The 26,366-nt window shown below is 41.7% G+C and overlaps 1 protein-coding gene across 2 annotated transcripts; it reads left to right on the top strand.

The window, feature by feature from the left end:
- The first annotated feature begins 9,210 nt into the window (after positions 1–9,210).
- On the top strand, positions 9,211–16,805 carry LOC125544050 (uncharacterized). 2 transcript variants are annotated; one of them, XM_048707589.2, is made up of 19 exons: positions 9,211–9,497; positions 10,402–10,505; positions 11,213–11,299; positions 11,386–11,461; positions 11,563–11,637; positions 11,813–11,866; positions 12,115–12,174; positions 12,267–12,383; positions 12,646–12,740; positions 13,049–13,251; positions 13,399–13,496; positions 13,880–13,983; positions 14,058–14,223; positions 14,306–14,428; positions 14,528–14,610; positions 14,689–14,830; positions 14,968–14,997; positions 15,420–15,490; positions 15,582–16,805. In XM_048707589.2, exons 1-19 carry the CDS (start codon positions 9,459–9,461, stop codon positions 16,279–16,281), a joined length of 2,427 nt encoding a protein of 808 aa, XP_048563546.1. In that variant the 5' UTR covers positions 9,211–9,458; the 3' UTR covers positions 16,282–16,805. The 2 variants fall into 2 exon arrangements, with proteins under 2 accessions (XP_048563546.1, XP_048563545.1); XM_048707588.2 differs by having other exon boundaries at positions 9,212–9,497; positions 15,579–16,805.
- The last annotated feature ends 9,561 nt before the right edge of the window (positions 16,806–26,366 follow it).

Here is a 26,366-nt window from a genome sequence, read left to right as displayed (position 1 = left end):
AATAACAAGTGAATAATTCATAGGCATTTCCCGATGTCTACTAATATTACCAATTCTTTGACATTCATCACAAGACAAAACATACTTACGAGCATCTTTGAAGAGAGTAGGCCAATAAAAAACCAGATTACAATACCTTATGTGCAGTTCTATCTCTAGCACGGTGTCATCCGTAAGCCTCGGAGTGGCACTTGCGTAGGATCTGTTCCTATTCATGCTCAGGTACACAACGTCTAATAACACCACCTACTCCTTCTTTATAAAGGTGTGGGTCATCCCAAAAGTAATGTCTTAAATCATAGAAAAACATTTTCTTTTGCTGGTATGTGAAACTAGGTGGTATAAATTACCAACAATGTAATTAGCATAATCATCATACCATGGAGTATTATGAGAAGCATTTATGACGGCTAATTGCTCATCAGGAAAGCTATCATCAATAGGCAGTGGGTCATCAAGAACATTTTCTAACCTAGACAAGTTGTCTGGAACGGGGTTCTCGGCTCCCTTCTATCAATAATACGCAAATCAAATTCTTGTAATAAGAGAACCCATCTGGTAAGTCTAGGCTTAGCATCTTTATTTTCCATAAGATATTTAATAGTAGCATGATCAGTGTGAAGAATTACTTTAGAATCAACAATATAAGATCTGAACTTATCACAAGCAAAAATAATTGCTAAGAATTCTTTTTCAGTAATAGCATAATTTCTCCGGGCAGTGTCTAGAGTTTTACTAGCATATTGAATAACATTCATTTCCTTATCAACTCTTTGCCCTAGAACAACACCAACAGCATAATCACTAGCATCACACATAATTTCAAAGGGTAAATTCCAATCAGGTGGCTGAACAATAGGTGCAAAAATCAAGCTTTCTTAAGTATTTCAAATGCTTCTACATAATCATCATCAAAAACAAAAGGAACATATTTTCACAAGATATTAGTGAGAGCCCTAGAAATTTTAGAGAAGTCTTTAATAAACCTCCTATAGAAACTAGCATGACCAATGAAACTTCTTATACCTTTGATATCTTTAGGACACGACATCTTTTCAATAGCATCTACTTTATCTTTATCAACTTCAATACCTCTTTCAGAAATTTTATGCCCAAACACAATACCTTCATTAACCATAAAATGGCATTTCTCCCAATTCAAGACAAGATTAGTTTCTTCACATCTCTGCAAAACTCGATCAAGGTTGCTTAAGCAATCATCAAAAGAAGTTCCGTAAATGGAGAAATCATCCATGAAAATCTCAACAATCTTTTCACAAAAGTCAGAGAATATAGCAATCATACATCTTTGAAAGGTAGCGGGTGCATTTCATAAACCAAAAGGCATACGTCTATAAGCAAAAGTACCGGAAGGGCAAGTAAAAGTGGTCTTTTCTTGGTCCTCTTTCGACACGGGTATTTGAGAGAACCAGAATAACCATCTAGAAAGCAAAAATGTGTATGTTTGGATAGTCTTTCTAGCATTTGATCAATAAAAGGTAAAGGGTAATGATCTTTTCTAATAGCTTTGTTTAATTTGCGAAAATCAATTACCATTCTATAACGTGTAACAATTCTTTGTGGGGTCAATTCATTCTTATCATTAGGAACAACAACAATACTTCCCTTCTTAGGGACACAATGAACATGGCTTACCCACCTACTATCAGCAATAGGATAAATTATACCTGCCTCCAGAAGCTTTAGTATTTCATTTCTTACCACTTCCTTCATCTTGGGAGTTAACTGTCGTTGGTGATCAACAATTGGTTTAGCATCAGGCTCCAAATTAATTTTGTGTTGACATAGAGTGGGACTAATGCCCTTAAGATCATCAAGAGTATATCCAATAGTTGTTCGGTGCTTCTTTAGAGTTTTCAACAATTTCTTTTCTTCATGCTCTAAAAGGTTAGCATTAATAATAACACGATATATCTTCTTTTCATCAAGATAAGCATATTTCAAAGTATTAGGTAATTGTTTAAGCTCAAACACGGGATCGCCCTTGGGTGGAGGGGGATCCCCAAGGATTTCAACAGGAAAATTGTGTTTCAAAACAGGCCCTTGATTAAAGAATATTTCATCTAATTCCTTTCTTTCATTTATAAACATATCATTTTCATGGTCTAGCAAATATTGTTCTAAAGGATCAGTAGGAGGCACGACAATAGAAGCAAGACCAATAATTTCATCCTTACTAGGAAATTCTTTATCATGGGGTTGTCTACGAAATTTGGAGAAATTAAAATCATGAGACATATCCCCTAAACCAACAGTAACCATATCTTTCTCATAGTCTATCTTAGCATTAACAGTGTTCAAGAAAGGTCTACCAAATATGATGGGACAAAAATCATCTTGTGGGGAAGCAAGAACAAGAAAATCAGTAGGGTATTTTATTTTCCCACACAAGACTTGAACATCTCTAACAATCCCAGTTGGTGATATAGTAACTCTATTGGCAAGCTTAATAGTAACATCAATATCTTCTATCTCAGCAGGTGCAATATCATTCATAATTTCTTTGTATAGAGTAAAAGTAATTGCACTCACACTAGCACCCACATCACATAAGCCATGATAACAATGATATCCTATTTTAACAGAAACAACAGGCGTGCCAACAACAGGTCTATGTTTATCTTTAATATCAGGTTTAGCAATTCTAGCAGCTTCATCACAAAAATAAACAACATGCCCATCAATATTATCGACCAAGAGATCTTTAACCATATCAATACTAGGTTCAACTTTAATTTGTTTAGGGGGTGTAGGTGTTCTAGTATAACTCTTATGAACCACAGTTGAAGCTCTAGCATGATCCTTTATCCTAACAGGAAAAGGTGGTTTCTCAATATAAGTAGTAGGAACAACAAGATCAACATTATAAGTAATAGTTTCTTCTTTGACTTTAATAGCTTCTACTACTTTTACTTCAATGGAAGGATGATATTTAAACCACTTCTCCTTAGGGAGATCAACATGAGTAGCAAAAGATTCATAGAAAGAAGCTACTATCTCAGAGTCAAGTCCATATTTAGTGCTAAAATCACAAAAAACATCGGTATCCATAAAAGATTTAACACAACCAAACTTAAGGTTTATACCTTACTCCTTACCTTCGTTGAGTTCTCAATCTTTAGAGTTGCATTTAATACTTTCTAAGAAATCCCATTGGAATTCAACATCTTTCTTTATAAAAGAACCAGTACAAGAAGTATCGAGCACGGATTGATCATTACGAGAAAGTTGAGCATAAAAATTCTGAATAATAATTTCTTTTGAGAGCTCATGGTAGGGGCATGAATATAACATTGACTTAAGCCTCCCCCAAGCTTGAGCAATACTTTCTCCTTCACGAGGCCAAAAATTATGAATATAATTCCGATCACGACGAACTAGATGCATAGGATAAAATTTCTGATGAAATTCCAATTTCAATCGGTTGTAGTTCCAAGATCCAATATCATCACATAGCCTATACCATGTCAATGCCTTCTCCTTCAAAGATAAATGGAAGACCTTCTTCTTGATTTCATTCTCGGGCAAACCTGCAAGCTTAAATAATCCACAAACTTCATCCACATAGATTAGATGCATATCAGGATGCAATGTTCCATCTCCTGCATAAGGATTATCTAGCAGTTTCTCTATCATACCCGAAGGAATTTAATAATAAATATTTTCAGTAGGTGCAGTAGGTTAAAGGGCAACTATTTGCTCTTCCAGTCGGGGTGAAGATACCCCGAACAAGCCCCTCAAAGGATTATTTTCCATGGTAACAAGTAACAGTAAATTTCAACACACTATATAAATGTTTCCTTACCAAAGGCGCTTCACTCCCCGACAACGGCGTCAGAAAAGATTCTTGATGACCCACAAGTATAGGGGATCTATCTTAGTCCTTTCGATAAGTAAGAATGTCGAACCCAACGAGGACAAGAAGGAAATGACAAGTGGTTTTCAGCAAGGTATTCTGTGTAAGCACTGAAATTATCGGTAACAGATAGTTGCGTGATAAGGTAATTCGTAACGAGTAATAAGTAACAAGAGTAACTAAGGTGCAGCAAGGTGCCCCAATCCTTTTTGTAGCAAAGGACAAGCCTGGACGAACTCTTATATAAAGCAAAGCGCTCCCGAGGACACATGGGAATTACTGTCAAGCTAGTTTTCATCATGCTCATATGATTCGCGTTCGTTACTTTGATAATTTGATATATGGGTCAACCGGTGCTTGGGTGCTGCCCTTCCTTGGACAAGCCTCGCACTTATGATTAACCCCTCTCGCAAGTTTCCACAACTACGAAAGAAGAATTAAGACAAATCTAACCATAGCATCAAACATATGGGTCCAAATCAGCCCCTTACGAAGCAACGCATAGACTAGGGTGCTGCCCTTCCTTGGACAAGCCTCCCACTTATGATTAACCCCTCTCGCAAGTTTCCGCAACTACTAAAGAAGAATTAAGATAAATCTAACCATAGCATGAAACATATGGATCCAAATCAGCCCCTTACGAAGCAACGCATAGACTAGGGTTTAAGCTTCTGTCACTCTAGCAACCCATCATCTACTTATTACTTCCCAATGCCTTCCCCTAGGGCTAAATAATGGTGAAGTGTCATGTAGTCGACGTTCAAATAATGGTGAAGTGTCATGTAGTTGACGTTCACATAAAACCACTAGAGGAGAGACAACATACATCTCATCAAAATATCGAACGGATACCAAATTCACATGGTTACTTATAACAAGACTTCTCCCATGTCCTCAGGAACAAACGTAACTACTCACAAATCATATTCATGTTCATAATCAGAGGAGTATTAATTATCATTAAGGATCTGAACATATGATCTTCCACCAAGTAAACCAACTAGCATCAACTATAAGGAGTAATCAACACTACTAGCAACCGACAGGTACCAATCTGAGGTTTTCAGACAGAGATCGGATACAAGAGATGAACTAGGGTTTGAGAGGAGATGGTTCTGGTGAAGATGCTGATGGAGATTGACCCCCTCTCGATGAGAGGATCGTTGGTGATGACGATGACGATGATTTCCCCCTCCGGGAGGGAAGTTTCCCCAGCAAAACAGCTCCACCGGAGCCTTGGATTGGTTCTGCCTAAGTTCCGCCTCGAGACGGCAGCGCTTCGTCCCGAAAGCTTCCTCTTGATTTTTTTCCAGGTCAAAACACACCATATAACAGAATATGGGCATCGGGGGCCTGCTAGGTGGCCCACAAGGCAGCGGGGCGCGCCCAGGGGGTAGGGCACGCCCCCACCCTTGTGGATGGCAGGTAGCCCCCCTTTGGTGCTTTCTTCACCTAATATTTTTTATATATTCCAAAAATATTCTCCGTGAAGTTTCAGGACTTTTGGAGTCGTGGAGAATAGGTCTCTAATATTTATTCCTCTTCTAGTCCAGAATTCTAGCTGCTGACATTCTCCCTTTTCATGTAAACCTTGTAAAATAAGAGAGAAAAGGCATAAGAATTGTGATATAATGTGTAATAACAGCCCATAATGCAATAAATATCAACATAAAAGCATGATGCAAAATGAACATATCAAGGAGGGAGTAGTCCACCCTCGGGGCTGAGGGTTTGTACTAGTAGCTATGTGTTTAATCTCTCTTTCTCGTGTTCTTGAGATGGCACAATCTTGATGTATCGCGGACTTTGTTAATATAGTTGGATCGTATGGTGTTTTCCCCTCTCTATCTTGTTGTGATGAATTAGTTTTCCCTTTGAGATTTCGTTTTATCGGATTGAATATTTTTATGGATTTGAGAGCACTTGATGTATGTCTTGCTATGGATAACCCGTGGTGGCAATGGGGTATCATATTGATTCACTTGATGTGCGTTTTGGCACTCAACTCGCAGATTCCCGATGTGACATTGGGGTAATCTATGCATAGGGGTTGATGCACTTTCTCGTCTTTGTTTCTCCAGTAGAAATCTTGGGGCACTCTTTGAGGTTCTTTGTGTTGGATTGAGTATTATGAATCTGAAAATGTTTGATGCATATTGTATAATCAACTCACGGATACTCGCGGTGACATTGGAGTATCTAGGTGACATTAGAGTTGGTTGATGTGTATCATATGGTGTTGTTTTAGTACGAACTCTTGGATAGATCGATCAGAAAGAATAACTTGGTGTTATTTTGGTATAAACCCTAGGATAGATTGATTGGAAAGAATAGCTTTGAGGTGGTTTCGTACCCTACAAACAATTTCATCTTATGTTTTCTGCTAGATAAAAACTTTGGAGTGATTCTTCATCGCACGTTGATGGATGCTTATATGATCCAATTATATTAGCATTGTTGAGAGATTGCAGTAGCGAAAGTACGGACCCTAGGCCTCATTTTCAAGCATCGCAGTACCGTTTGTGCTCACTTTTGCTACTCGTTACCTTGCTGTTTTTATTGTTACTATTACAAAAATCAATATCTACTATCACTACTACACTTGTATCACCATCTCTCCGCCGAACTAGCGCACCTATACAATTTACCATTGTATTTTGTGTGTTGGAGACACAAGAGACTTTTTGTTATTTGGTTGAGGGTTGTTTGAGAGAGGCCATCTTCATCCTACGCCTCCCACGGATCGATAAATCTTAGGTCATCCACTTGAGGGAAATTTGCTACTGTCCTACAAAACTCCACGCTTGGAGGCCCAACACGAGTCTACAAGAACAAGTTGTGTAGTAGACATCACAGGAGGATGAGGCGATGCGTGCGGCCGAGCTGGCGGCTCGGGTGAGCTGTGGGCGTATGCGAGAGAAGGCGAGGCAGCAGCGCCGCGAACGACACGCGAGAGAGGAGCTGGAGGCGCGGGATGAGGCCGGACGCGGCCAGGCAGCGGGGACGGCCGGAGATGCACGAGGCACAACGCAACGTAGGTGTTAGCTACAAGACACACCATTGTCTGGGCGGTGTATGGACATTATCTGGGTACTGTATGGGTAGTATCTTACCACAGTCTGGCTAGTGTATGGCTCGTGTCTGAGTAGTATACGAGGAGTGTATGGGGATTATACGAGGATTATCTGACAATTATTTGGGGCATGTATGGGGATTATCTGGCTTGTGTCTGGCCATTGTCTGATGCGTGTCTGGTTAATGTACAAGGCTCCGAGCACGGTGAGCAGGAGCGAGGATGCACGCTGGGCTCAGGCACGAAGTCATGGTGCAGAGTATCCTCGGGGACGAGGGCGAGGCAGGCGGTGTCAAGGCTGCCGGCGAGGACGCGCCATCATGCGCGGCTGCCCCCGGGGGCGAGTCGATGTCGAACCCCCGAGAGCTGTCGGAGAGATGACGGCGACATTGCGATGATGACGACAAAAGGGTCCTGCCCGGACAGCGGTTCCAGCAACAGCGAGCCCCACGGTGGGCGCCAACTGTCGTGGTGTTCTCGCGGGGAGAGTCGCGTCACGGCAGATGCCACATGGTGGCTTGAGGTGAGGGCAAGGCTGCAACAGAGATCCGGGATGGGATTGGGCAAACAACACGCGGTGATTTAACCAGGTTCGGGGCCCTCCGTGGGAGGTAACAACCCTAGTCCTGCATGTTTGGTGTTTATATGTGGTGTATATGGCAGTACAGGGTTGCTCCTAGAGTTGTATAGAGGAGGAAAAAGGAGGCTGAGAGCGCTCCTCTTCTCTGCCTCATGTGTGTGTGTGTGTGTGTGGCGTGAGAGCCTGATGGTGTGAGCGTCAGGGAAAATGGGCTCCCTAGGCCACCTTATAAAGGGGTGCCTAGTAGACAAGGGGTGGCCCACCTGGCCTAACTACATCGTTGAAGTGTCACATGATGCATGAACAGTGCCAGCTGCTCATTTATAGTGCCAACCGCTCATCTATAGTGCTCCACTGTAGAGCATGGGCGTCCCATTTGTGCAGGTCCGACATGACGTCTCAGTTGACTTGGCTGGATTCCAGCCGAACGGGCTCCACCCGGACGGCTCTATCCAGACGGGCTCCACCCGGACGGCTCCACCCGGCCAAGCTGAACCCGGCCAGATTCCAGCCAGCTAGGTTCCAGCCAACCAGATTCCAACCAAGTAGATTCCAGCCATGGAGCACTCCCCTGGCAATGTTTTGAAGCGTTGTTTGGCGTCTTGGGCCTACTTGGGGGTCACCCCCCGACATGCGGCTAGGGTTCCCTCCAGTCGCTCGTGGGAGCGAGCCGGGAGGGTCGGGGGAAGAGAAGATTATGTGTTTGGGGCTTGAAGTGTGACTTGGGGGCGTCCTGACAGTCGGGATGGGTGTGGTAGATGGTGTCTGGATCAATGAGCATGCCCACATCATTATAGCAGCATGCCAAGAACATCACCCCGCTTGTCCGTCCTGACCCCTATCGGCCAAATCAAGGAAGATCGATCGAGACACCCGACAATTAATTGCAGCTAGCCAGGATGTCGGACTGGATGAATGTCAATCACCAGGTGGAGATAGATCATGACCGAGATGCTCTGATTCCTCTTCTCCTTTATCTATGTGATGTGTGTTCCTCACGCACACACACACACAAAGAGAGAGAGAGAGAGAGGGGAATTACGACAAACCAATGTGAAGAGACATACAAAAATTAGCACTGTCGTTGTGCTCTCATTCTCAGGTGATTGCTTCCCCGACATTTTCTAATGACTCCTCTCTTGAGACGTGTGTAGGGGCTTGCGCTGAGCGAGGGTGACGACAGATGTTGGTGGACCGTGTATTGGCGATTCATGCAAGCGATGACCAACTCGAGAGTACTCGCGCCTCCCCGGTGCTAGGAGGTCCTCCAAGTCGCACAACTCTAGCGACCATGGTGCCGGGGCTTGCAATCTGCACTGGCCACGTCGATTGATCTCCTTCACAGAGGCAGAGGAGCAAGAAAAGATCGCCCACAAGAGGGAAGAAACAAAAATGAGGGTCGGAGCGTGTGGCCGATAAAGAAGGGGAGCCAAAGATGGAGACGATGGAGCAGTTGTTTTCTCGCTTATTTCTTCATTAGTATGCGAGGAGTTCAAATCGTGGGTGAAATCGTCACGCACGGGGAAGTGAAGGTTGAACCATTACCACTATATAGATCAGTTTTGAAACGAGTCCATGGTTCAGATTTTCCTATTTCTTTTTTATTTTAACAACACAAGTGAGCAAATAATTCGACCCATCGCCATCTGCGCTCGTCGCCAAAAGTAACAGCGCCCCTCAGCTCCAATCCCCCATCTCCAAGCCAAATCAAACCCAAGGAAAGCCCAAATAGAAAAGCGTGCTGTTTTTTCCTCCTCTCGTGCGCCTCCCACCCCCCGCGATCCCAATTCGATCCGCTCGCCCCTCTCCCGATCCACCCTCCTCCCCCGGCCGCCCAATCCGGCCGCCGCCGCCCGGATTCGCGCGGATTCGGCCGCGGACTCGCGCTCCCCGGGGTCGGAAACCCTAGATCCACCGCCGCCGCCACCATGTTCTGGCGCATGACCGGTCTCTCCGCGGCCTCGCCCGTGAGTTCCCTGCTCGTAGCTCCCCCAATCCCCCTCCGCTCTCTCAGATTGGTTCGTTCGCCCGTCCATATGTGCTGCGGTGGCTGCGAGCTTGGTCGTGGACCCGTTTGTTTAGATTGACACTGTGGATTGGGTGCGGCACTTGTTTGTGGGTTGTAATGCTCGCTTGCTCTTATTTTGTTCCCGGGTGCGCTGTGACTGCGAGTTGTGTGATTTTGCATTGGCGAGCTCGTGCATGTGCTGTTCTCGTGATTGGGGCGGGTTGCAGGGATGGAGTAAATGCCTTGGGTTCGGATTTGGTTATGTTTTGCATGCAAGTTAGCCCTGGGAATGACTCGGATCGTTGTGTAAACGGGGATGCATATGGCAAAGCTGCTGTGTTTCTAAAACTGAATCCCTGATCTGATGTGTGATACTATTTGATTAGCATCGTAAACTGAAGATTCATATGAGTTGGGTACTTACGCTGTTTTATGAAGAACTTCTGTGTTGTGGCTGGAACAGTGTGCCAGTGTAGCTGTTCCTCCCCTTTTTTCCATTCTTATGAGTTACTTGGCCTCTACTGATTTTCTTCTGAGATAATACCATGTTTGAGCAAAACGAAGTGCCTTTCTAATTCCAATTCTATTCGTTGATATTGTGTTCAGTTGCCTTCAAAAAAATCTTGTGTTCAATCATCCAAACTCAGCTGTACCCAGAATTGTCTGATAATTTTACTAAATGGCTCCATCATTCCATCTCATGGCCCACATGAATCATGAATAATAATGATAATTATAATATTATTCCATGGTCAATGTAAATAATTTTTTATCCTCAATGATATCTTAATATATTTTCATAGTATTGTAGAAACAAAGGTTATGAATCAACTTATACCTAACTTAATATATTATTGTTTCAGGTGGATACAATCCTAGACAAGGAAAATTTTACACTTGAAGAACTTCTTGATGAGGATGAAATTATTCAAGAGTGCAAAGCACTGAACACCCGACTCATAAATTTGTAATTTCCTCGAGCTTCTGTTTTTAGCTTGAGGTTTACATGCGTGGCATGTTTAATTTATTGTATAACCTTACTATTCATTTTCATACCGTGTACTAGTAGAGTAACAAAGAAGAATTTTATACTTTTCTCTTGAGATAGCTGTAACCGTTGTAAAGGAAACGCAGTCGCTTATTAAGTTAAGGAAATTATGAACCAGTCTACATATATGAGACAAGTACAATTGTTTTTGCACTTAATAGTTGCTGTTTTAATCCCATCATAGGAAGAAAATCTGCCCAGAATTTGTAGTTTGTTTTTGGCACTAATGCTGGCAGTAGTGCTTTCTTCTAAATAGATGGTTCATATAGTTCTTTTGTTTACAAGCAAGGATCACTATTTTCTGAGTATGCTCATCTTGAGGGTAAACTGTTTCTATTCCCACTTTCCATTTCCTCTCCAAATAGATGCCTAGTTTTTATCTATATTAACCTGCAAAGAAGTGAATCTGATGCCTTCTGAGCAAATACAAGTTATTAAACTAGTATTTTGTACTGTCAAACCAAATTGGCACGTTGAGTTTTCGTATAGATCATCTGGTTGTGAATGAGTGATATAGTAAATACCTATGTTGGCCTTCAGTTTCTTGACTGTTATGGCATCCAGTGTTCCTTCAACTTATGCTATTGGTATTTCCCAGCCTATAATGCTTGAAATATTTTGTGTAGCCTGCGTGACAAGGCCCAGGTGGAGCAATTGCTTCGTTATGTTGTTGAAGAAGTTCCGGATGACGCTGAAAAAAAGCGCTCTTTCAAGTATGCCATTGGTCATTAATATTCATTACCTTTATATGTCAAGGGTTGAGTTTCCTCCTTTGTATAAATTCACCCATTCCTTGCAGGTTCCCTTTCATTGCTTGTGAGATATTTACTTGTGAAATCGATGTCATTTTGAGGACCCTAGTAGAAGATGAAGAGGTTAGAGTAAAAGCTTTCTTGTCCTTTTGACATCTTTGTCAGATATGTTTCATTACAACCATTCTAGCTAATTTTTTCTCTCTTAATCTTCTGCATTACAGTTAATGGATTTGCTTTTCTCATTTGTGAAACCTGATCATCCACACAGCACATTATTATCTGGTTACTTCAGTAAGGTATTTCATTTTATTTGGATTATTTATATCCGCATCATGGCATAAATTCGTTGTAAAAGTTCCCTGCTGAGGCTTGGTCTTGCCTTTTGTTAATCTGATGTTGAGATTTCATCTTGTAGTTGCTGTCATATTTATTACAAGGCTGAAGTCTGTTTGATTTACTTATTTGTTGTAGGTGGTAATTTGTTTGATGCTGCGGAAGACTGCCCCACTAATGAATTATGTTCAGGTATTCCTTGCCCTTGTATAAACAAGGAACAGTTTATTAATTCGCACTTAAACTTATGGGGTATATGTCCATTTAGTGTACTTTCTTTGAATATTTGGGCGGTTTGGTTAATCAAGGAAAGCTAATACAGTATTTTGCGCTGGGTCTAGCTTTCACGCGAACAATTTTCTTCTGTGGTCACAAATTTCATCCGACAAGCTTGATTCTTGAATATTTCAATGGATTACAACACACTCATTTTTTAATAGGAGCATCCAGAGATTGTTGTCCAACTTGTTGACCTGATTGGCATCACATCTGTAATGGAGGTAAGATGTTATTGATAATTATTATTACATTTAGTGGATTGATGTTTCGGCTGCTACAGTTGGTTGACGCTGCTGCCCCTGGAATTCTTCAGGTGCTGATACGCCTGATTGGTGCTGATGAGACCATATATTCAAACTATGCTGATACAATGCAGTGGTTAGAAAATACAGATGTTCTTGGAATGATCGCAGATAAATTTAGCTCATCGGTGAGTTGGGGAAATATATAGCACTAGGGAAATGCATTTATTTGTTTATCTTGCCTTGTCGCCTTTGCATATATCTGCTTGTATTTTCTGAGACATAATTGCATACAAACCTAGCATTTCATTTGAGAAACATTTTGTCTTGAGATATTTTTTACCTATATAAACATAAGCCTCCTAAATAACAATATTCAGTTTCTCACTGAAAAACTTTAATTGAAATGTTACTAGCAGAAATTTGACATACTGTAATATTGCCAAGCAGGACTCTCCTGAAGTGCATGCCAATGCTGCCGAAATTCTTTGTGCTGTGACTCGATGTGCACCTCCATCTCTCGCTTCAAAGATATGCAGTCCAAGGTCTCAATCTTAGAACTTTATTGCCGTCACAGTTTTAATCTTTATTGGGAAGGGGAAAACCTTTCAGTAGGGAAGTGCATTTTTTTTGGTAGTGGTGAGAAGCACAGAAAGAATATCCATGCATTTCTTCTAATCCTTTACTTGTAAAGAGTCCATGTCCAATTTATGCTTGTAAAGAGTCCATGACTAATTTTATATTAAGAGGCTTTACATAGATGGTTACAAAGCCCTACATTTACAAGTAGGTTTCCTTGTTGGTTTTCCTTTTTGGATCTGAAATATTTATGCTCTGTTCTATGCAATTGCAGTTTTGTTGGGAGGTTGTTCTGCCATGCTCTTGAAGGATCAAGACCCAAGTCTGTGCTGGTTCATTCATTGTCAGTGTGCATATCTTTACTGGACCCAAAAAGATTGGCATCAGCTTCCTATCAAGCATTCAGAAGCAACGTAAGCCATGGGGCATTGGTCACTGCCAGTCCTGAGACAGTTGATGGTATGCTCGAGAGTCTAGGTGAGTGTTGGGTATTTTGTGCAAGATTTTGTTAGGAAAACCTTCTTTAATCAATTCTAGACCTTGTCTACACTACACCGTGTGTCATGGTTTGCTAGATCTAATTTTGTTTTGAGATTTATTGTTATAGCTGACATACTTTTGTAGGTAATTTGCTGAACTTATTGGACACCTCTGCTGCTGAAAATGTTTTGCCTACAACTTATGGATGTTTACGCCCACCTCTGGGGAAGCATCGACTGAAGGTACTGGATGTTGCAAATCCTTTCAGTTGACCATTTGGTCATTTCAATCTTGTAGTGATTATTGTTGAGCCTTGAGCTCTTTGTTTCCTGTCCAGATGGTCTTTAACTTTATTTGTATTTTGTAAAGGTGCATAGTGTTGTCTGGACTGACCTACTACTCTAATTTTGGTGTGGTTACCTGGGGTTTAAACGTAGACGAGATGCATGCATGCTTGGATCTTAGTGTGATCAAATGCTATTTGTATATCATTTCTTTCTGCCGAGCCATACATTACGTATTAGTGTTATTTAGTACTGCATGCTCTTAAATTTCGGCAATGTTGTAGTGGCTTGGTAATTTCCTGCTCGCTTGTGTTAAACTGGACATACCCTTTTTTTTACAGATTGTGGAGTTCATCTCTGTTTTGCTGACAGTTGGCAGTGAAACTGCTGAACAGGAGCTAATCAGCCAATCGGCAATAAAGTGCTCCATTGACTTATTCTTTGAGTAAGATGGATATATTATTTCCTTTTGCTTCATCATCGTTTAAAGGGCTATCTCATATGTTTGTTAAACCACAGGTACCCTTATAACAACTTTTTGCACCATCATGTCGAGAATATAATTGTTTCTTGCCTGGAGGGTAAAAGAACAGAACTTGTCGAACATGTTCTTAATGACTGTGACATTGTTGGTAAAATTCTTGCTGCCGACAAGCTTTCTTCTTTGGCAACAGAATCTAATGGGGTAAGTTATATTTATTATGCTATAACAGCTTTGACTTGATACTACCAAGAATGCCCCATCATGCTTTGCCTCTTGTGTGCAGCCTACTGTGCCGTCTGAAGGGAAAACCCCTTCAAAAATTGGGAATGTTGGTCACATGACAAGAATAGCCAATAAACTCATTCAGTTGGGAAATAGTAACAGCACAATCCAGACTCACCTGCAGGTATCTTTCCTATTTGTGCATCCACTCAATACTTTGTAAGTGTGATTTTTCTATAGTTTTGTATGCCTTATTTTGACCTGGCATTTTTTGTTTGAGTAGGGTAACAGTGAGTGGGTTGAATGGCAGACAGATGTTCTGGTCAGGCGAAATGAGGTGGAGAATGTTTATCATTGGGCTTGTGGGTAGGTTTTCTTTGCTTGTTTAGCATGCTATATCTTGCTTTCATTTTCTCTAAGTATCGCTGGACTTGTATGCTGCAGACGCCCAACCTCGCTTCATGACCGTGGTAGGGATAGTGATGATGATGACTTCCGAGACAGGGATTATGATGTTGCAGCTCTGGCCAATAACTTGAGCCAGGCATTCCGCTATGGGATATACAGCAATGATGACATTGAAGAGGTATACCAATGTGCTACTTTTGTTAGATTTTATGGTTCGCTACTATCAAAATATTCATTCCCTGCATCCTGCTATTGTTTCTACTGCTGCATTGTATGTGCAGACATGTTAATAATACACGCTGATCATTAATGCAGGCACAAGGGTCACTTGAACGTGATGATGAGGTATATTTAAGTAACCTATTGTTCTCTTGTTATTTGCACACGATTCTAGCATTCACTGCGATTAAATGTCGAGGCTTTCCTAAAAAAATGTTCACTGCAATAAACTGTATGTAGAAAAAGCCGACTATAAAGTATGAACTGCCGTGTTGTTTTAAGTTTGTTTGGAAACAACATTATGGTTAGTTTATCCACGAATGTATTAATGCACCGACAAGTACTCCCTCCATTCCTAAATATAAGTCTTTTTAGAGATTCCAATAAGGGACTACATACGAAGCAAAATGAGTGAATCTACACTAAAATATGTCTACATACATCCGTATGTAGTTTGTATTGAAATCTCTGAAAAGACTTATATTTAGAAATGGAGGGAGTATATTGTTTTCTTTTGAGTATAGTAATCTCTTATATTTGCCTTTCAGGATGTCTATTTTGATGACGAATCAGCTGAGGTTGTAATATCTTCCCTGCGTCTGGGAGATGATCCAGACGGGTAATTTGCTATCTTAAATTGTACTCCAGCACTTGATTTTTTCTCTTGTAGGAGGTAACTCATTGGCAATGTATTGTGTGTTTAAAAGCAGTTCCCTCTTTACAAATTCGAATTGGTTCACGTTTGATGGAGAGAGAGGTATCAATGACCGTTTAGCTGCCTCTGTTCCTTCGTCCTCACCCAACTCTGAGGAGGCTTCCCCAGACACCGAGGAAGCTGATGATGGTGAAGCAATTGGCACTGAGGATCAAATGGAAACTTTGGGTCTTGGAAATGGTCCTGCTAAGGAGGCAGAAGATGCTGCAGAATGTACCAAACAGACAAATTTGAGCACTGAGAATGAGCAACTAGAAAGTGCAGAAGGTACTGAGCGGCATCCGGATGTTTCATTTCATGGTACTGAAGCTAGCACAGACGAAGCTGCCTCTGAAGCAGCTGAATCTTCAGTCCCAGCTACTGAGACACAGGCAGAGAGAACAGTTGATAAACCAGCTGGCTCATCTGATTTGGACAATCCTATCTCTGAAGCTTCACCCGATCCTGATGTCAATGGGAGTGATTTGGCTGGCTCGGCATTATCTTCTGAGCAAGCTGTCCGTAACGAAGATGTGGAGGTACCGACCAAGACTGATGCAGTCGTGTATACTGAAATGAAAACTGATACAGTCGTGGAAACTGATGCAGTCGGGGATGTTGGAGTGAAAGCTGATGCAGTCGTGGAGGTACCAAGCAAGGAAGTATCTGCCGTGGATGTTGAAGCTAAAACTGGCGCAGCAGAAGCAAAAGAGTGAAGTGGCAGCGTATCTCATGGACTGAAATGGCATAGCTGACGAGCAATTATTAGTCAGACCCCTCAGAAGACAGGCAATCATCTTTGCTTCAAGTGCTCATCAGCCACAAGCAACTTCGAAGCAAACTGCTGTACAATAAGCAAGTGTACTATTTTGCCTTCCATTGTGGCCAATCACTGTACAAATGGGCACCATTGTCTAACTGCACGCGCACACTTCATCAGAAATTGGTCAATTTGCTTCAAAATTTACCCTCCGTTTCATGGGGAACAATTGGTTGATGCGAAATGTCATTTGGCGGTAGTCTCGTGTCTTGCGATATGTGAAAGCACAATTCTTTTTGGATGGCAACTGTTTTGTCTACTTTAGTCTTTTGTTTCATTATTAGGTTAACTTTGGAACTATAATATTTCATATGGTATTATTTCTAGTTTAGCTATTGTAATTCTTCTGACTCGATGTGCTTCAGTTCAAATAGAGCATGCTATTTTTTTAATGAAAATATTTCTGCTTGTTGCTTTAAATTGTTTCAGATCCAGCTTGTTAAACATGTCTTTTCTTGACCAGCTATTCCCTTAGTTGTTCTGAGAACTACCAAAGCAGTTTGCAAAATTTAGTTGAACTAGGTGGACTAGTAAAAATCCATGTATGATTTTTACATAAGATCTTAATTTCATGATAAGGCTAGCTCATGTCCTCTAACGTGAGAAGCTCAATCAGAGTGGAGCAGCATATTCATGCATGTAAGTGACCATAGTGAAAAAAAAACGATCTGTAGATTAAATTGCTTGGTCGACTTTAAACATTTTCACCATTAGCTTTGTATTGTTGAGGACTTTGTAGAAAGTTTCGGGCTCCAAAGTTGCCATCTCATAATTATTAAAGTTGTCATTTTGTTGTACCAAAGTTATCACGTGGCAACTTCGATGTCATTGTCATGACAACTCACCATGCGACAACTTCAATGGTGATTTTTTTCCTGTTGACACGTACACATGAAATCTAATATTGTGTTCTCGTAGAGATAACTTTGATTGTGAAGACTAAGTGGGATTAGCGGTTTGTAAGATAAAATATTGGCGACGGGGGATTTGAGCCTACATGAAGCCACGCATGACCTGATAACAACCCGTAGATGAAAACTAACATTTTGGCCCATTGTTATTACTACAATATAAATGCTATTTTCCCTTGATTTTTTTAGCCCAAATAAAAATCTCATTGTTTTATTTTCATGTGTTTATTTATTGCACCATTAACATGATGGGTGGCTTACCGACAAGAGAACGACACGCTGAGGGCTTGGTCCACTTAGGATACAACAATGGTGGAAAAAAAGTGAAGGGCAGATGCGGTATCTTGCACGACGCAACTGCTACACGACGCAACTGCTGCCATCAATGGGAGGGTGTCTCACACCTAGTGATAACTATAGCATGGGTAACTTAGTTACTAGCAGCCCACACTACGATTACTAACATGTCAATTATATAATTATCATGCTGCCTATGCCAACATGAGACAATTACAATTGTTAGCTATCCTCAATATAGTTACTAGCATGATACAACTATAATTATGAGTTGTCTGTCATATAGTTACCAACGAACAACAATAGTTACCAACATAGCGATTATGTAGTTGCCCAATTATTCGTGATATAGTTAGCAATATAAGACACATAGTTACCAGTTATTCATGCTATAGTTACCCTCATGCCAATTATGCAGTCACCAACCGTCGGTTCTATAGTTACGTACATGATACAATTATAGTGCCTGTGATGTAGTTATCAACACGAGACAACTATTAGTTACTAGTTGTCCACGCTATAATTATCAACATAGCGATTATGCAGTACCCAGTTGTTCTTGCTATAATTATAAACATGAGACAACTATAGTAGACAAATATAGACATCAAAAACTTTTCTCGACCATTATGACACAATTATAGTTACCAGTAGCCCGTGCTACAGTTACCAACATGTTAACTATGTAGTTACTAGCTGCTAACTCTATAGTTACAACACGAGACAACTATAGTTACCAACTGTGCATACTATTATTACCAACATGAGACAACTATAGTGACCTGTCTTCACATGCTACAATTTCAATATAGAGATTATGTACTTACCCAATTGCCCGTCCAATTGTTAGCAATATGAGACAACCACAATTATCAGCTGCCCATGCTACAATTTGTCTAGTGTGCAAGGTTGCAATCACCATGATAGTAGTGATGTAGTTACAATGGTTGGTTGTGGTAATATCTAGATTTAGAATCGATAACTATACACGAGTATTTCGACAATCCACATAATATTTGCCCATAACAACATCTATATTTATACCTACTAATAAAGTACAGATTGCCTTTGCTCGTTCACCGTCAGCAATTTTGCATAGAAGTCCTTGCTATTTTAGGTATTCAACCCGCAGCCCGCCGACGCGCCCTAAAATCATGGGAAAAAATATATGCCAGAGGGTAGATTCGAACCCATGACCTCTCATGTCGGACTTACCTAAGTTAACCAACTGAGCTATCACATGTTCATGAATAGACATGATGCATTTCTAAATAGTATTAAAGGTTACTTGCATGGCCCTTTTTTAATCAAATCGATGGGCCTATTTGACCATCAAATAATCATTGCTAGGCCTTTTTTTGGGCCGCGAGCCACATACGAAAAACGTAATCTCCAGTCCAATAGGCTGTAAAGCATTGATATTTCATGTGAAACAATCCCATCTCGTTTCTTTAAGACAATTTCCACCAGTTTATATAGATCCACAAAGTTGGTTGTAATATCAACAAGAAAGCTAGAAAAAAGAAAGGTGACAACGGACAAGAGGGTGATCAAACCGTTGAAAAGAATGATGGATTGTGGATGTGTTGCACCATGCAAAGAGGGACAAGTGGGCTGAAAGAATTGGCTTGACTACGAAGGATCGTGTGTATGTGGGCTGGAAGGAACATCCAAGGAAGGAAGCAAGAAGATGAATTCTAGGGCTGCAAAGAGGGACATATGTGTGGGCTAAAAGAAAAGAATTAACTTGAGTAGGAAGGATTGTGTGTGTAGGCTGCAAGGAAAGAAACAACTAGCTGTGTTCTAAAAGAAGTAACAATGATTTGTGTGTGGGCTGGAAGGAATATACAAGGAAGGAAGCAAGGGAATTTGAACTAGGGCTGCAAAGAGGGACCTAACTTGAGTAGGAAGGATTGGCATATGTGCTACGTGTTGGGGAACGTAGTAATTTCAAAAAATTTCCTACGCACACGCAAGATCATGGTGATGCATAGCAACGAGAGGGGAGAGTGTTGTCTACGTACCCTCGTAGACCGGCAACGGAAGTGTTGACACAACGTAGAGGAAGTGGTCGTACGTCTTCCCGTTCCGACCGATCCAAGTACCGAACGTACGACACCTCCGAGTTCTGCACACGTTCAACTCGGTGACGTCCCTCGAGCTCCGATCCAGCCGAGTGTTGAGGGAGAGTTTCGTCAGCACGATGGCGTGATGACGGTGATGATGTTCTACCGACGCAGGGCTTCGCCTAAGCATCGCTACGATATGACCGAGGTGGAATATGGTGGAAGGGGGCACCGCACACGGCTAAGGAACGATCACGAAGATCAACTTGTGTGTCATGGGGTGCCCCCTTGCCCCCGTATATAAAGGAGGGAGGGGGGAGGTGTGGCCGGCCCCTAGGGGTGCGCCTGGAGGAGTCCTACTCCCATTGGAGAAGGAAAGGGGAAGGGGGAAAGAGGAAAGGGGGGCGCTGCCCCCCCTTCCTTGTCCTATTCGGACTAGGGGGGAGGGGCGCGCGGCCTGCCCTGGCCGGCCCTCCTCTTCTCCCTTAGGGCCCATGTAGGCCCATTAACCCGGGGGGGGGGGGTGGTTCCGGTAACCCCCCGGTACTCCGGTAAAATCCCGATTTCACCTGGAATGATTTCGATATCCAAATATAGGCTTCCAATATATCAATATTTATGTCTCAACCATTTCGAGACTCCTCGTCATGTCCGTGATCACATCCAGGACTCCGAACAACCTTCCGTACATCAAAACATAAAAAACCCAATTACGATCGTCACCGAACTTTAAGCGTGCGGACCCTACGGGTTCGAGAACTATGTAGACATGACCGAGACACGTCTCCGGTCAATAACCAATAGCGGAACCTGAATGCTCATATTGGTTCCTACATATTCTACAAAGATCTTTTATCGGTCACACCGCATAACAACATACGTTGTTCCCTTTGTCATCGGAATGTTACTTGCCCGAGATTCGATCATTGGTATTCCAATACCTAGTTCAATCTCGTTACCGGCAAGTCTCTTTACTCGTTCCATAATACATCATTCCGCAACTAACTCATTAGTTGCAATGCTTGCAAGGCTTAAGTGATGTGCATTACCGAGTGGGCCCAGAGATACCTCTCCGACAATCAGAGTGACAAATCCTAATCTCGAAATACGCCAACCCAACAAGTACCTTCGGAGACACATGTAGAGCACTTTTATAATCACCCAGTTACGTTGTGACGTTTGGTAGCACACAAAGTGTTCCTCCGGTAAACGGGAGTTGCATAATCTCATAGTCATAGGAACATGTATAAGTTATGAAGAAAGCAATAGCAACAAACTAAACGATCAAGTGCTAAGCTAACGGAATGGGTCAAGTCAATCACATCATTCTCCTAATGATGTGATCCCGTTAATCAAATGACAACTCATGTCTATGGTTAGGAAACATAACCATCTTCGATCAACGAGCTAGTCAAGTAGAGGCATACTAGTGACACTCTGTTTGTCTATGTATTCACACATGTATTATGTTTCCGGTTAATACAATTCTAGCATGAATAATAAACATTTATCATGATATAAGGAAATAAATAATTGCCTCTAGGGCATATTTCCTTCAGTCTCCCACTTGCACTAGAGTCAATAATCTAGATTACATAGTAATGATTCTAACACCCATAGAGCCTTGGTGCTTATCATGTTTTGCTCGTGGAAGAGGCTTAGTCAGCGGGTCTGCAACATTTAGATCCGTATGTATCTTGCAAATTTCTATGTCTCCCACTTGGACTAAATCCGGAATGGAATTGAAGCGTCTCTTGATGTACTTGGTTCTCTTGTGAAATCTGGATTCCTTCGCCAAGGCAATTACACCAGTATTGTCACAAAAGATTTTCATTGGACCCGATGCACTAGGTATGACACCTAGATCGGATATGAACTCCTTCATCCAGACTCCTTCATTTGCTACTTCCGAAGCAGCTATGTACTCCGCTTCACATGTAGATCCCGCCACGACGCTTTGTTTAGAACTGCACCAATTGACTGCTCCACCGTTCAATATAAACACGTATCCGGTTTGCGATTTAGAATCGTCCGGATCAGTGTCAAAGCTTGCATCAACGTAACCATTTACGATGAGCTCTTTGTCACCTCCATATACGAGAAACATATCCTTAGTCCTTTTCAGGTACTTCAGGATGTTCTTGACCGCTGTCCAGTGATCCACTCCTGGATTACTTTGTTACCTCCCTGCTAGACTTATAGCAAGGCACACATCAGGTCTGGTACACAACATTGCATACATGATAGAGCCTATGGCTGAATCATAGGGAACATCTTTCATGTTCTCTCTATCTTCTGCGGTGGTCGGACATTGAGTCTTACTCAACTTCACACCTTGTAACATAGGCAAGAACCCTTTCTTTGCTTGATCCATTTTGAACTTCTTCAAAACTTTGTCAAGGTATGTGCTTTGTGAAAGTCCAATTAAGCGTCTTGATTTATCTCTATAGATCTTAATGCCCAATATGTAAGCAGCTTCACTGAGGTCTTTCAAAAAACTCTTATTCAAGTATCCCTTTATGCTATCCGGAAATTCTATATCATTTCCAATCAGTAATATGTCATCCACATATAATATCAGAAATGCTACAGAGTTCCCACTCACTTTCTTGTAAATACAGGCTTCTCCAAAAGTCTGTACAAAACCAAATGCTTTGATCACACTATCAAAGCGTTTATTCCAACTCCGAGAGGCTTGCACCAGTCCATAAATGGATCGCTGGAGCTTGCACACTTTGTTAGCTCCCTTTGGATCGACAAAACCTTCTGGTTGCATCATATACAACTCTTCTTCCAGAAATCCATTCAGGAATGCAGTTTTGACATCCATCTGCCAAATTTCATAATCATAAAATGCGGCAATCGCTAACATGATTCGGACAGACTTAAGCATCGCTACGGGTGAGAAGGTCTCATCGTAGTCAATCCCTTGAACTTGTCGAAAACCTTTCGCAACAAGTCGAGCTTTGTAGACAGTAACATTACCGTCAGCGTCAGTCTTCTTCTTGAAGATCCATTTATTCTCAATTGCTTGCCGATCAACGGGCAAGTCAACCAAAGTCCACACTTTGTTCTCATACATGGTTCCCATCTCAGATTTCATGGCTTCTAGCCATTTTGCGGAATCTGGGCTCACCATCGCTTCTTCATAGTTCGTAGGTTCATCATGATCTAGTAGCATGACTTCCAGAACAGGATTACCGTACCACTCTGGTGCGGATCTTACTCTGGTTGATCTACGAGGTTCGGTAGTAACTTGATCTGAAGTTTCATGATCATTATCATTAGCTTCCTCACTAATTGGTATAGGTGTCACAGAAACTGGTTTCTGTGTTGTACTACTTTCCAATAAGGGAGCAGGTACAGTTACCTCATCAAGTTCTACTTTCCTCCCATTCACTTCTTTCGAGAGAAACTCCTTCTCTAGAAAGGATCCATTCTTAGCAACGAATGTCTTGCCTTCGGATCTGTGATAAAAGGTGTACCCAACAGTCTCCTTTGGGTATCCTATGAAGACACATTTCTCCGATTTGGGTTCGAGCTTATCAGGTTGAAGCTTTTTCACATAAGCATCGCAGCCCCAAACTTTTAGAAATGACAACTTTGGTTTCTTGCCAAACCACAGTTCATAAGGCGTCATTTCAACGGATTTCGATGGTGCCCTATTTAACATGAATGCAGCCGTCTCTAAATCATAACCCCAAAACGATAGCGGTAAATCAGTAAGAGACATCATAGATCGCACCATATCTAATAAAGTACGATTACGACGTTCGGACACACCATTACGCTGTGGTGTTCCGGGTGGCGTGAGTTGCGAAACTATTCCGCATTGTTTCAAATGTAGACCAAACTCGTAACTCAAATATTCTCCTTCATGATCAGATTGTAGAAACTTTATTTTCTTGTTATGATGATTTTCAACTTCACTCTGAAATTCTTTGAACTTTTCAAATGTTTCAGACTTATGCTTCATTAAGTAGATATACCCATATCTGCTTAAATCATCTGTGAAGGTGAGAAAATAACGATATCCGCCACGAGCCTCAACATTCATCGGACCACATACATCTGTATGTATGATTTCCAACAAATCTGTTGCTCTCTCCATAGTACCGGAGAACGTCGTTTTAGTCATCTTGCCCATGAGGCACGGTTCACAAGTACCAAGTGATTCATAATCAAGTGATTCCAAAAGTCCATCAGTACGGAGTTTCTTCATGCGCTTTACACCGATATGACCTAAACGGCAGTGCCACAGATAAGTTGCACTATCATTATCAACTCTGCATCTTTTGGCTTCAACATTATGAATATGTGTATCACTACTATCGAGATTCATCAAAAATAGACCACTCTTCAAGGGTGCACGACCATAAAAGGTATTACTCATATAAATAGAACAACCATTATTCTCTGATTTAAATGAATAACCGTCTCGCATCAAACAAGATCCAGATATAATGTTCATGCTTAATGCTGGCACCAAATAACAATTATTTAGGTCTAATACTATTCCCGAAGGTAGATGTAGAGATAGCATGCCGACTGCGATCACGTCGACTTTGGAACCATTTCCCACGCGCATCGTCACCTCGTCCTTTGCCAGTGTTCGCTTAATCTGTAGTCCCTGTTTCGAGTTGCAAATATTAGCAACAAAACCAGTATCAAATACCCAGGTGCTACTCCGAGCTCTAGTAAGGTACACATCAATAACATGTATATCACATATACCTTTGTTCACCTTGCCATCCTTCTTATCCGCCAAATACTTGGTGCAGTTCCGCTTCCAGTGTCCAGTCTGCTTGCAGTAGAAGCACTCAGTTTCAGGCTTAGGTCCACATTTGGGTTTCTTCTCCTGAGCAGCAACTTGCTTGCTGTTCTTCTTGAAGTTCCCCTTCTTCCCTTTGCCTTTTTTCTTGAAACTGGCGGTCTTGTTGACCATCAACACTTGATGCTCCTTCTTGATTTCTACCTCCGCAGCTTTTAGCATTGCGAAGAGCTCGGGAATCGTCTTATCCATCCCTTGCATGTTATAGTTCATCACGAAGCTCTTGTAGCTTGGTGGCAGTGATTGAAGAACTCTGTCAATGACACTATCATCAGGAAGATTAACTCCTAGTTGAGTCAAGTGATTATGATACCCAGACATTTTGAGTATATGTTCACTGAAAGAACTATTCTCCTCCATCTTGCAGCTATAGAACTTATTGGAGACTTCATATCTCTCAATCTGGGCATTTGCTTGAAATATTAACTTCAACTCCTGGAACATCTCATATGCTCCATGACGTTCAAAACGTCGTTGAAGTCCCGATTCTAAGCCGTAAAGCATGGCACACTGAACTATCGAGTAGTCATCAGCTTTGCTCTGCCAGACGTTCATAACATCTGGTGTTGCTCCAGCAGTAGGCCTGGCACCCAGCGGTGCTTCCAGGACGTAATTCTTCTGTCCAGCAATGAGAATAATCCTCAAGTTATGGACCCAGTTCGTGTAATTGCTACCATCATCTTTCAACTTTGCTTTCTCAAGGAACGCATTAAAATTCAACGGAACAACAGCACGGGCCATCTATCTACAATCAAACATAGACAAGCAAGATACTATCAGGTACTAAGTTCATGATAAATTTAAGTTCAATTAATCATATTACTTAAGAACTCCCACTTAGAAAGACATCCCTCTAATCTTCTAAGTGATCACGTGATCCAAATCAACTAAACCATAACCGATCATCACGTGAAATGGAGTAGCTTTCAATGGTGAACATCAATATGTTGATCATATCTACTATATGATTCACGCTCGACCTTTCGGTCTCAGTGTTTCGAGGCCATATCTGCATATGCTAGGCTCGTCAAGTTTAACCTGAGTATTCTGCGTGTGCAAAACTGGCTTGCACCCATTGTAGATGGACGTAGAGCTTATCACACCCGATCATCACGTGGTGTATGGGCACGATGAATTTTGGCAATGGTGCATACTCAGGGAGAACACTTTTATCTTGAAATTTATGAGAGATCATCTTATAATGCTACCGTCAATTAAAGCAAGATAAGATGCATAAAAGATAAACATCACATGCAATCAATATAAGTGATATGATATGGCCATCATCATCTTGTACTTGTGATCTCCATCTCCGAAGTACCGTCATGATCACCATCGTCACCGGCGTGACACCTTGATCTCCATCGTGGCATCGTTGTCGTCTCGCCAATCTTATGCTTCAACGATTATCGCTACCGCTTAGTGATAAAGTAAAGCATTACACGACGATTGCATTGCATACAATAAAGCGACAACCATATGGCTCCTGCCAGTTGCCGATAACTTGGTTACAAAACATGATCATCTCATACAATAAAATATAGCATCATGTCTTGACCATATCACATCACAACATGCCCTGCAAAAACAAGTTAGACGTCCTCTACTTTGTTGTTGCAAGTTTTACGTGGCTGCTACGGGCTTAGCAAGAACCGTTCTTACCTAGGCAACAAAACCACAATGATAGTTTGTCAAGTTGGTGCTGTTTTAACCTTCGCAAGGACCGGGCGTAGCCACACTCGGTTCAACTAAAGTTGGAGAAACTGACACCCGCCAGCCACCTGTGTGCAAAGCACGGCGGTGAAACCAGTCTCGCGTAAGCGTACGCGTAATGTCGGTCCGGGCCGCTTCATCCAACAATACCGCCGAACCAAAG

The sequence above is a fragment of the Triticum urartu genome, chromosome 3A (genome assembly GCF_056163025.1).
Source record: "Triticum urartu cultivar PI428250 chromosome 3A, HENAU_Tu73, whole genome shotgun sequence".
In the NCBI taxonomy this organism is placed as follows: Eukaryota; Viridiplantae; Streptophyta; class Magnoliopsida; order Poales; family Poaceae; genus Triticum; species Triticum urartu.
This window is presented reverse-complemented; position numbering and strand designations above follow the sequence as displayed.

What these genes read in the sequence shown, in the direction of transcription:
- LOC125544050 (XM_048707588.2), top strand. Translation starts at nt 9,459, where the DNA reads ATGTTCTGGCGCATGACCGGTCTCTCCGCGGCCTCGCCC. An exon ending in GAAAAAAAGCGCTCTTTCAA is followed by an intron (nt 11,300 to 11,385) that starts GTATGCCATTGG and finishes CATTCCTTGCAG; the next exon opens with GTTCCCTTTCATTGCTTGTG. An exon ending in TCCATTGACTTATTCTTTGA is followed by an intron (nt 13,984 to 14,057) that starts GTAAGATGGATA and finishes GTTAAACCACAG; the next exon opens with GTACCCTTATAACAACTTTT.